This window comes from Cupressus sempervirens, chromosome 7, assembly GCF_028749045.1.
Source record: "Cupressus sempervirens isolate cs-2001-9-10 chromosome 7, ASM2874904v1, whole genome shotgun sequence".
Taxonomy (NCBI): domain Eukaryota; kingdom Viridiplantae; phylum Streptophyta; class Pinopsida; order Cupressales; family Cupressaceae; genus Cupressus; species Cupressus sempervirens.
In genome coordinates, this window is record NC_143124.1 from 903,578,647 (window position 1) to 903,590,117 (window position 11,471).

Genomic DNA, 11,471 nt, shown 5'->3' on the forward strand with positions numbered 1-11,471 from the left:
AATAGCATGAGAACATGCTCTACGAAGTTATCTAAATCATAAAAGAAAACAATTTAAATTAATACTTGATTATTTATATCTTATAAGAAAAAATAAATTAGTAATATGACCATTTCTATTGATATAAAATAAAGAGTACTATTCCAAAAGCTATGTTAATAAAAGAAACTAAGAATCAATAAAAAGCAACAAATAATCTAATTACACTTTAAAAGCAGTTCTAAAACCAACTTTTAAGTACAAATGTATGAAAATCTGAGAGCCTGAATGTGGGGTTGATGTAACCTGCTTACACAAAAAGCATATGGGCCTTCCTCCAAACTATTTCTCTCCTTTCCGCACGCTGGTACCTATAAAGCCACCCTATTCTATATACAAATTTCTGAACACTATAATATAATAATCAGAGCTGCCTTCTGCTAATACTGGTATGTTTATGGTATATAAAACTTCAATAACTCATACATTTTAAGTGACACGAAACATATGAATTATCACCTCACTCTATAGATCATTTAGCGAGTTTAATCACCACCATTACAATCTAACCAGTGGTCAGAGTAGAAGAGTAGTCTAAAAAGTTAAGCATTTCAACTTCCTCGTTCAATTATGTAACAGGAGATCGTATCTCGGTGAATTTACGTTGGGCATCGTTAAAAACGATTCCATACCCAACATCATAATTGTTGTGGGGAAAAAAATCATTCAATCAATTGAATGGCAGGATGCTCATGTAACATCACCGAAAGCATCTCGAGCCCTCCTGCACAAAACATTGTCCCCCTTATATGAACATAACCTCAAGACCCAGATTGATTATTGCCACTTTTCTTGTGGAGAAACACGATTGCAAGTGAAAAACTCAAGAAACCTGTTAACGCTAACAGATGGGAGATAAAAGAAGACAATTTGGAGCTAGCTGTTACAATATATGCAATGGGGGAGAAGAGTGTACCAGTGGAAGATCGTATAGTTTCAATAGTAGCTTCCTGCCTCCCTTGGGGGCTAGAAGTAATTGGAGGCTCCAGCTAAGGAAGCACATTATTTCTCCCATTGAACCTTGGTACAGGTACAAATAATTACAAGGTCCATGCAATAATGTATTTTGATTTTGTTTCTATATTTGGTTATTTATAATATCATAATAGCAATCTAACTTGGATTTTGATCTGCTTCTACTCAACAAAAGTGAAATTCAGTGATATCTGATGTGAGACTATGACTTATTTCGTCCAGGTGGTGGTGTTTGTTTCTGATAGTGCTGGTCATTTACTCTGCGTGGATCTCACCATTCGAGCTAGCCTTTGTTCCAAAGCCTGGGAAGGCATTGATCGTGTTGGACAATGTGGTCAATGGCTTCTTTTTCATTGATATTACCATGACATTCTTCGTTGCCTACTTTGATAGAACTACCTATGTATGGGAAGATACACCCAAGAAAATTGCCATCAGGTACTGGATCATACTACCAAGAACTTTAAATGGCTATAGTGGGTGTGAAGTATACACTCAACTCATTTCACTGTTTATATGGGTTACTTGATGATAAATCTGTATATGTATATGTTTTGCGATGCAGTTGTTCTATTTGTTGCTTTGTTTTTGTCTTGAGGTTGTGAAACTTTGCAATAAAGTTTGTTTTAACAATATTATAGGAAGTCTAAATTATGTGATTCTAATTGATTGCAACCTCAAAGGATATTTAACTTAAGTTGGATATTTAACAACAGTTTTATTTTTATTTATTAAAAGAATATTTCTAAATTTGTGAGTTCGAAAAAAACATGAAGTGATTTTATGTATGATTTAAAGCTTAAGAAAGGAAGAAACATTCTTTCCTTGCTAAGTAAGTAAAGTAGCTTGGCTTTATATATGTAAGATTGAAGTAGTAAAATTGAATTGATTTGGATTCTATTATATTTTGGAAGAGAAAGTTTGTTGTTAGGCTGAATAGAAAATCCAACAGTTGCAGGTTTTTCTCCAAGCTGGGGTTTCTGTTGACTTCTATTAGTTTGTTTCCACTATTTGCTTATGTTAATTAACCTAGAGTATTAATTGTTATAAAGCAAATTGAATTTCTTTCTTTGAATTTTTTGTACAATTGATCTAAGTTATAAGAAATTAACAGAGTTTACAAACAAAGAGCATAATAATATACTCTCGCTGTATAATTCAATATATATTTGTGAATTTGTGGCTGATTTCCACCCTTCTGTTTAATTGGAATTTCAACAATGGCCATTACTTCACTTGTCTATGTCTCAGGAGTCAATCATTTGATAGTTCAATCTGAATTAACTAGCATGCCTTTCTCATGAGTTTGAATGGATAACTTGGAACTCACATTGAATGGAATGAAGAGATATGAATTAGTACACTTTGACAGGTATCGAAATAAACCTTGTGTATACTGCATTGCAGGTATCTTAAGACTTGGTTTATATTGGATGTGATTTCTACAGTTCCATTTCACGAGGCTACTTCCTACATATTCAGTGGAAAGCACAAGTGGGGGATCTCCTATGGTCTTTTAGAAATGACCCGTTTATGGCGTTTGAGGAGGGTCAGTGCACTATTTGCCAGGTAGTTCATTATCTTCATAACCATAGTTAGAATATAGAATATACAATTGCACATTCCTTCCCTTTGCACATTCCTTCCCTTTGTAACATAGAATTGCACTTAATTGGAGATTTAATTGCAGTGTTTTTCTGAGATCAAGTCTTTAAGTCGATTGTATCTTTAAAATATATAAGCTTTTTCACAGTTCCTAACAATTAGTTCATATTATTTTGATATTAGATCATAGAATATAACAAATCTTACAAAATTGAATTCAGAAGTGTATGGTTACAATTAGATCTCTCCAGAAAACCCTCATCAGAAAAAGGATGCGTCAGATATTTATTTTATCAACTATGGATTCAGTAATCAACGCCTACACGCCCAAACGTAATCAATCTGCCTAATTGTTGTCAGAAGAATCTTGCAATTAGATCCATCTTTTCTTGTTAAGATCCAAAACTTGCTGCAGTTATCTCCTAAATCAGAAACAGAATTCAAGTATATTAAGGCATTAGCTATTAATTGAAAAGGTTTTGAATAACTAAAAGTTCACCTGAAGATCACTGCAAAAAACTTAGGAAAATTCTTTGCTGAGATGTAGGTTAGAGAAGGACGTGCGCCTGAATTACTTTTGGACAAGATGCATAAAGCTTATTTGTGTAAGGACTCAAAACATCTCTATGATTGATATTTGATTTCTTGATTCAGTTTCATCTTAAACAAGGATGATTATAAGGGATTGTGATGGCCCAGGTGACTCTTTTTGCTGTCCATTGTGGTGGGTGTTTCTACTACCTACTGGCACGGCGGTATCCTGACCCCAAAAGCACCTGGATTGGTAATACGTACCCTAACTTCAAGAAGGAAAGCCTCTGGACTGAATATGTCTCCTCCATGTATTGGTCTATAACAACCTTAAGCACTGTGGGGTATGGAGATCTCCATGCTAAAAACACTGGAGAAATGGTTTTCACCATAGCATACATGCTCTTCAATCTTGGGTTACAAGCCTACTTGATAGGCAATATGACCAATCTTGTTGTCCATGGCACTAGAAGAACATTTAACTTTGTAAGTATATGCAGTAATAGTATTAATTAGGATGCATATTAATAACCTAGTATATTGGTTTTCTATGTAATTGCTGATGGAGTGCTATGTTAGATGGGGTATAGAGAGATGCAGCGAATGCTGCCTCAGATTTCTGTGATAGAAACAGACTGCCACATACACTAAAAGAACAAATCCTTGGACATATGAGGCTCAAGTTCAAAACCGAAGCTTTGCAGCAGCAAACTGTAGCAGGCCTTCCCAGGACAATTCAGTCTGCCATAACTCAACATTTGTTTTACTCAATAACGCAGAAAGTCTATCTCTTTCATGGCGTTTCAGATGATTTCATTACTCAGATGGTAAATGAATCACCTTTTGCTAAAAAAATATTAGTGTAGGTTTACAGTTTCTACAATCTATGCTAATATCATTCAATTGTTTTAGAACTTAGTTGTGTAATTTTTTACATCAACATTTCAGATTACATTCTATGAACTATTCTAGCTTCTTCTCCCATCCAGCCCTTTGGGACCGGGCCCCCTGCACGCACATGAAGCCCATAATGTTAAGAGAATGAAAGAATATATAAGATTGTAAGGTTTACTAATAACAATAATTTGTTTTGCCTCATTAATGGATTAATAAATACCTCTTATACCAATAATTTGACCTGTTCTCTATTGAGGAAGAGATCCAATAGCTGTTCGGGTTAACTTTGTGCATCTAGATCTCCTAAACTGTTAGTTGAATTGTGCTGATTTTTACAGTGTACCTCAGTAGGTGACTCAAGAGCTTAAAGCTAAGGTTTCATGTTTGGATGTTTACTGATCTCTCTATGTAGAAGCTATGGAGTGCAAAGTCGTCAAAAAGTGTCCTTCTAAAACACTCGCTGATATTCCGCGCACCAAAAAATAGTACTTTTGGCACAATTGGACTAGATCTCTTCCCCTATATTGTTTCTTATGTACTTATTATTCTCAATTTCTTATGTACTTATTATTCTCTATTTCTTATATCTTTTTCGTTTGTGGGTATTTGCGTACTAGTCGTATTGAAGTTATGTAAAGTTGTAAGCATTTATCTCTATGTGCATTCCTTATTACAGGTGACAGAGATGGTGGCAGAGTATATTCCTCCTAGAGAAGATGTAATTCTTCAGAATGAGATCCCATCTGAGCTATATATAGTTGTTTCTGGAGCAGCTGTAAGTTACATTCTCGCAATCTTGCATTCCTTTTCCATATCTATCATGATTCCTGCTTTGACACTATTTGGTAAGCATATGAATTGTAAACTGGGACAGATATTGTATTTCAGGATTTAATTTTAACGGAGGATGGTCCAACTTCAGAAAAGGCAAGTTTTAAATTAGATCACAAAAAAGAATTTATTTATATGAATGTCCATTCTCTTCTAAGATCTTGAGTGTAGTTTCGGGAGTGTTGCTCAAAGTAATTGAACCCAAATTTAGAAGAGGGTTACACATTTGTTCTAGTATTTGTGGAAAAATTTGTAAGCTCTTTTCAATGAGAACTTAACAATTTTTTAATGAAATCTTCTTTCATTTGATTATCTGGTGTCATTTCTTATATGAGGTAATGGCTCCAGGTTCTTCAATCGGTTGAACCAGGAGATATAGTTGGAGAGATCGGAATCCTGTTCAATATTCCACAGCCATTTACAGTCAGAACAAGAAAGCTTTCTCAACTTCTAAGACTTAATAAGAATGTTTTGATCAATCTGATACATTTAAATATTTCAGATGGAAGGATTATTATCAACAACGTTCTTGAGGTCTCCAAACATCTAGGACTCTGGCACATATGGTTTTTTCCTTTTCTGCAATTTAGTTTATTCAATGAAAACATTTTTCTTTTAACATGAAGCTGCATTCTTTAGGCATATTGAGGGAAGCAATAACTACCCTCTCTTACAAGATGGCGAAGATAATTTTTACATTCTCTCATTTTCCACAGCATCTGAAGCAGCTTAAAGGAACAAATTTAGAGCATCTGCCATCCGAAATACAGGTTGCTTATACAGAAAGTGATGCAGATTCTCCATTGCCAATAGGCCTTAATTATACAGCTTCAAAAGGGAATGCCCAATTCATGGAAGAACTTCTGAAAAGAGGATCCAAATCTAAAGATGCAGATTATAATGGCTTCGCTTCTCTGGTTAGTCAAAGTATTTATTACTCTTATTATCAATGGGCCAATGTTTTTGATCTTATGAACTGATATTTTGGAAAAAATCATATTAACAGATTGAATCCCCTTGTAAAAGCTTCCTTCCTATAAAGTCTTATTAAGGAACAGAGTAGCCTTAGAGTACAAAACCTAAACTAAATTCCATAAAGTATAACAGTCCCCTTGATCAGCAGCCATACTAATCATTTGCATTGTAACTAATTCGTTCCAGAATAAGCATATTGAAAAACTGGATGGTTTTCACCATGCATTATTTGGCATGCTTGAACGGGAGATGAGCATGAATTCTGCAATAGGGGATCTGAAAATTAACTCAATCTCCAACTCTTTTCATCCTCAATCAGTTGCAAGTCAACCCAAAAGAGTAACAATGCACTTATCCCATCCAAGCAATCAGAAATCAGATATATTACGTGGAAAATTGATTGTTTTGCCTTCATCACTGGAGGAACTATTGCAAATAGCAGGTAGATTCTAGCGATTTGGCATTATATTTCGATTGCTTAGATGTGTTGATTTAATTTTGAGCAAATTCAAAATTCTTTTCCAAATATTATCTCTTCAACAATATGCCTCGTGTACTTGATAACAGGGCAAACATTCGGATACAGAGCAGCCATTGTACTGAACCCAGATGGTGCAGAGATCGATGATATCAATGTAATTAGGGACAATGAGCATTTATATTTTTGTTAATTTAATTTTATAAGATAAGTTTCAATCAGCAGGACTAAAAAGATCAGATAATCATTTTGTTCTGACTTTATGGAAAAGATCAGGAGTTAATCTGCAATTAGCAAAATATAAAAGGATTATAATGTATATACTATACTACCTTACGGCTCTGCCAAAACTGTAATGTTCGTCTTTCTAATTCGATTTTTATATTAACATGACCTTGGAACAATAAATTCTTGATATATTTTGGAAAGTTTTGTTTTATTTCACTAATATAACTGATTCAAACATGTACCAATAGACATGGGCAAAGTGCTATTGTTCAGAAGATTTCATAGCTCTAATAATGGCAATTATATTGTAGGAATTCACTTACAATATTATAGACGAAATTATAAGTTATATCAAAATTGTAGACTGGTTGGTTACAAATGGACTGATAATTTAATTTTGGAGCACATTAGTAGTAAATAGATGATACTATTTTTAAATCTTAACTATCAAAGTTAAATTTAGACTAGGGGTCTCAACTTCTAAGCACCTATATTGTAGCTCAAAGGGGAGTATTGAAAATTAAGTTACATATGGCCCATAGATATATTGGTTATAACCAGGCTAGAAGCTCAAAGGTTTGAGCACCTTAGTAGTGAAGAGGTGATCATAGCTTCAATTCCCAGTTGGCTCATGTAAAAAGATTAACTAAGTATAGGAAAGAAATCTTTTGCCATCAATAAGACTTAATCATTATTTTGAAATAGATGTAATATCTTTGAATAGGGATGTGTACATAAATTTAGCAAGAAGCAATGACCTTATAAGTACAAGTTTATGTAGAGGTGAAAACAATATAGAGCATGATTCCTCTTGAGAAGATATTCATATTACCGAAAAAAAAATGATTTCAAGTTCAAACACAAAAGTTATTACCTAAGTATGTAGCAAGACCTCTTGCATGTTCACATAGTGTTTGCTCATATCAAAAGCACTCTCCTAATAATAATTGCCTAATTGGTACTTTTGCTTTGCATAAAGTGGCAATTTTGCAACTATATGGTTCTTTTGGAACCACCAAGACATTTTTGTATTTTTTTATGTATCTAAGTAGTAGCTTTCCCTTGTTCTACCTATCAACTTTTCCCAGTGTAATGAGGAAGTGTCTATACATCCAACCAAATGGTTGTGATTAGGCATTTATTTGTTAATATTAAAATTAAAATATAATGGTTTTATGATTATTAAACAATTAATAAATTGTAATAAATAGCCATTTTGTCAGTTGCTTAGCCATTTCGATGTAATGAGGTGGAGTGATGTAAGAGGGATTAAAAATACGCCCTCCTATAGAGATTAAAACTTGAATGCAAATGAAATGTTATGAAACCAAAATAAAAATATGCAAATTAAAACAAAAAAATCTTCATAAATTTAAAAAAGGCCTTATCTTTAAATAGATGAGGTTGTGGTCTATGGGCTAATGAATATAGTCCCAAATCTAATGCGGTTTAATCATAGACCTCCAACACTGATAATTTTTAACAACAACAATTGCTTCCCCAAGCCTCCTTCAAATTATCTCAAAAGCTAAAACACAAAGCTCTCTCCCTAAAACCATTCTCAAACCTGCACCTAGACTATTTGAAAACTCCACTCTAAAAAATCCCTCTGAGAAAATACTACAAACCCCTTTAAAGGAGTATTTCCTAAAAAATATATACCCATCACTTGTGTTATTCCCATAACCACTCACATTTTTCTAAAATTTGGGGCAAACATTTAAATAAGAATGTAACACAAATATTAAGACGGGTTTCAAAGTATTGATGGGGCTCCCTCCACATGGATGCTCTTGCATTAGACAACCATGATAGAAAGGATAGTGACCCTATCACTTCTAAAAATGAAAATGAAGGCCTTTGACCTCAACTTTTGATAAACAAGATGATTCATGAATAGGTCTTGTAAATCCTTCTATCAAATATTCAAAGCATTGTGTGTTCCTTGTGCTCGTAATCACCCTTCTCTCTGAAATTGCCTCTCTATCTCCTCAGTATATGAAGTAGATGTTAAAATGTTCACCCATGTTCCTATTGTATCCCCTCTAAACTTAGATTTGTGATAATATGCTAGATCTAATTTTTCAAATATGGGAGAAATATTAAGCTCATCAGGTAACTCCACTTCATAGGTTCTACCAAAATCATGCTTATTTCATTCTTGTAAGACACAAATTCTATCATTTTTAGCTTGTTTTAAGTACCAACTAGAAAGCTTTATTTCCTTTTTAGAGTATCATATCATCACCAATCCAAAACTCCTTATGTCTCCTCTTCAAATAAGATTTAGACTTGTGCTGAAAAATCACTTCAATGATATATTTTCTTACCTCTTCATGCAGGTTGTTCATTTGCTTAGTAACTAAATGTTTCTACATGACAGCTATGTCCAACTTTCTCAATCTCAAATACCCTTTGCGTTGTTCTCATAAACAATATGAAATGGTATTTTATCCATAGTTCTATCAATGGAGTTGTTATATGCAAATTCATCTTGAAGTAGAATCAAATCCTATCCCCTAGCTTATCACCAACTAAAATTCTTGGTGAAATACCCAAGCTCGTGTTTACAACTTCTATTTGGACATAATTTTGTGGATGATAGGATAAACAAAACTTCAAATAAGTCCTTATCTTCATCCATAATGTCCTCCAACAGTATCCCACAAACATTGCATTTCTATATTAAGTTGTTTTGGGAAAAAATGAAAGTGATCTATAAGATGTATTTATCAATTGAAATATTCACCCTAACACTCAATATAAGAGAAAGAGGGGCTTTTGAGTATAACTCTCAATAGAAATTAAGTTTGATTAGCAAGACCCAAATAAGATGAGGTAATGCTAATGCAAAACTCAAATTGTATTAAGGAAGTACGCAAGCAAGCCTCCCTCTTTCATGCAATGTTAATTCACCTTAGATTTGTTATGTGAAGGTAAATTAGTTAAATTGAATTGGTTGCTAGATTGATTAACTTTCCTAGGGTTAATTAATTTAAATGCAAGAAACACAAGTACAAACCTATGCAAGAATTATATTTGGAACATAAATGGACAAATAAGAATGAAAATTACTCCAAAGACATGAAGAGGAAGACACTTTAAAGGCCTAAAAATAGTAGATTGGAAATAACATGAACAAAATAGAAGGAATATTTGGAATCATGAAATCGATAGAAATAAGACCTAATAAATAATTTGTCCTAGTTATAAGTTTACTTGTGGTGGCGTATACATCTACTTGGAGGGTATACATCAACTTGGAGGTACATGTCGACCTAATTGATGTATACTAGAGCTTGAAACTTTTGTGAGTCCTATTTTTTTTTTGAAAAGGTTACTTAGATCCACATTCAACACTCTGATATTGGAACCTGCCACAAGTAAAAATGGTTTTCTTTGTTGGGGGAAGGCTTGCCTCTATCAAGCCCTATATTAAGGAATTAACTTTGAAATGATATAAAATTTAAAGCACATAAGGAACCAAGAGAAACTATAAATAATTCCCCTTGCTTAATGAGACCCAAGTTGTTACGAAGGATTTTGCAATGCTAGATTGCCAAATCTTCAATGTGAATGTAGGAAATCTCTACAAATGCAATAGATCTAATCAATACCAAATCATGGAGCCATGGATGTAGATGTGCTTGAAGAAAGAAGAAGAAAAAGAATTAATGCAATGCATATCTCCTCCCTTGATGACGAACAATGGATGGTAGATCTTGAAGATGAAATGCTCCAAATTAATCACGAATGGTGCTCCCCTTAATACCACAAAACACAACAGAAATAGAGAAACAATACAAATTGGGAGATCAAAATATGGGCTTCTTATTATTGCCAAAAATGCATAACTACAAAATTACAATATGCAAACCCACATGGTGGTCTTCCTTACAATAGTCTGCAAGACAGAGCTATGACTATCACCCAGAACTGCCTTAGATAACCTATGGATCTTTCTTATATAGGCATTTTCACTAGCCGGGAAGGTTCTAGACACTAAGCCCTAACCCTTGAGGCTGACCAACCTCATATTATATTATTTCATTACACTTTATTACATAGGATCACTCAAGACAAATTAAAAACTACATTTTTGAACAAGTTCACTTTTGGATACCATAACTAGCAAATTGTTGGCCCAATGGGCTAATATAGCCCCATTTTAGAATCCTCAACTAAAGATCTACAAGAACTATTGTGCAAGTGTCCATTAGCAAAGGTTTCTCCTTGTTTTAGATCCATTTAGGCCTTCATCATTAGACCTAAAGTTTGGATAGCCAAAATTAATACCGTAAATCTGCATGAACTACACTAATACATATGACATGACAATAAATCTCATCTGGTAGGTTGCTATGTCAAAGATGAACCCCCACATTTGAGACTAGAAAAAATGAGCACATAATACCAACTTACCAAAATTAGCAAGCTCCTACAAATAGCAGCTCTACACAGGTATAGCCCTTATTGGAAACATAAAATAGGAAAATTGGAAGTATAAATGTTTTGGGTAATGCAAGATTGCCTTACACCCAGGATGCTCCTATATCAGATACCAAGGGTATTTTGAAAAGTGACCTTGTCACGTCTAATGCAAGAGCATCCTAGGTGTAAGAGCAATCTTGCATTACCCAAAAATATTTCCTTTTTTGTTTCTTGAATAAGGGTTGTCTCAAGGTAGAGTTGTTATTTCTAGAGGCTTTCTACTTAGTAAGTTAGTCATACAAGCTCGGAATGCCCTAATTTCAGGGGTGGGTGTTCATCTTGGATATATCAACCTACCAGTTGAGGCTCAATGTCATATCATGAGTATTTGTAGATTTATTGTGCAATTTTGGTATAAAAACTTGAGGCTTGTTGTTGAAGACCTTAGGGGCCCTCTGTAACGCCCCGCTCAAGAACCCAA

General features: G+C 33.9%; 1 protein-coding gene across 5 annotated transcripts; it reads left to right on the forward strand.

Moving 5' to 3' along the window:
• Window positions 1-337: 337 nt before the first annotated feature.
• On the forward strand, window positions 338-6,759 carry LOC149550428 (potassium channel KAT3-like). Of its 5 annotated transcripts, none has more exons than XR_016354203.1 (13): window positions 338-1,069; window positions 1,237-1,452; window positions 2,422-2,583; window positions 3,167-3,224; window positions 3,319-3,636; window positions 3,741-3,977; window positions 4,460-4,582; window positions 4,724-4,822; window positions 4,936-4,974; window positions 5,227-5,444; window positions 5,595-5,795; window positions 6,040-6,295; window positions 6,421-6,759. XR_016354203.1 is itself a non-coding variant. In XM_089793458.1 (13 exons), the coding sequence occupies exons 1-13, from the start codon at window positions 888-890 to the stop codon at window positions 6,522-6,524; spliced, it is 2,181 nt and encodes a 726-aa protein (XP_089649584.1). In that variant the 5' UTR covers window positions 409-887; the 3' UTR covers window positions 6,525-6,759. The 5 variants fall into 5 exon arrangements, 4 of the variants coding, with proteins under 4 accessions (XP_089649584.1, XP_089649585.1, XP_089649587.1 ...); XM_089793458.1 differs by having other exon boundaries at window positions 409-1,069; window positions 5,227-5,412; XM_089793459.1 differs by lacking the exon at window positions 4,460-4,582 and having other exon boundaries at window positions 414-1,069; window positions 5,227-5,412.
• Window positions 6,760-11,471: the final 4,712 nt, after the last annotated feature.

What these genes read in the sequence shown, in the direction of transcription:
- LOC149550428 (XM_089793458.1), top strand. Translation starts at nt 888, where the DNA reads ATGGGAGATAAAAGAAGACAATTTGGAGCTAGCTGTTACAATATATGC. An exon ending in GTCAGTGCACTATTTGCCAG is followed by an intron (nt 2,584 to 3,166) that starts GTAGTTCATTAT and finishes GCTGAGATGTAG; the next exon opens with GTTAGAGAAGGACGTGCGCC. An exon ending in ATAATGGCTTCGCTTCTCTG is followed by an intron (nt 5,796 to 6,039) that starts GTTAGTCAAAGT and finishes AATTCGTTCCAG; the next exon opens with AATAAGCATATTGAAAAACT.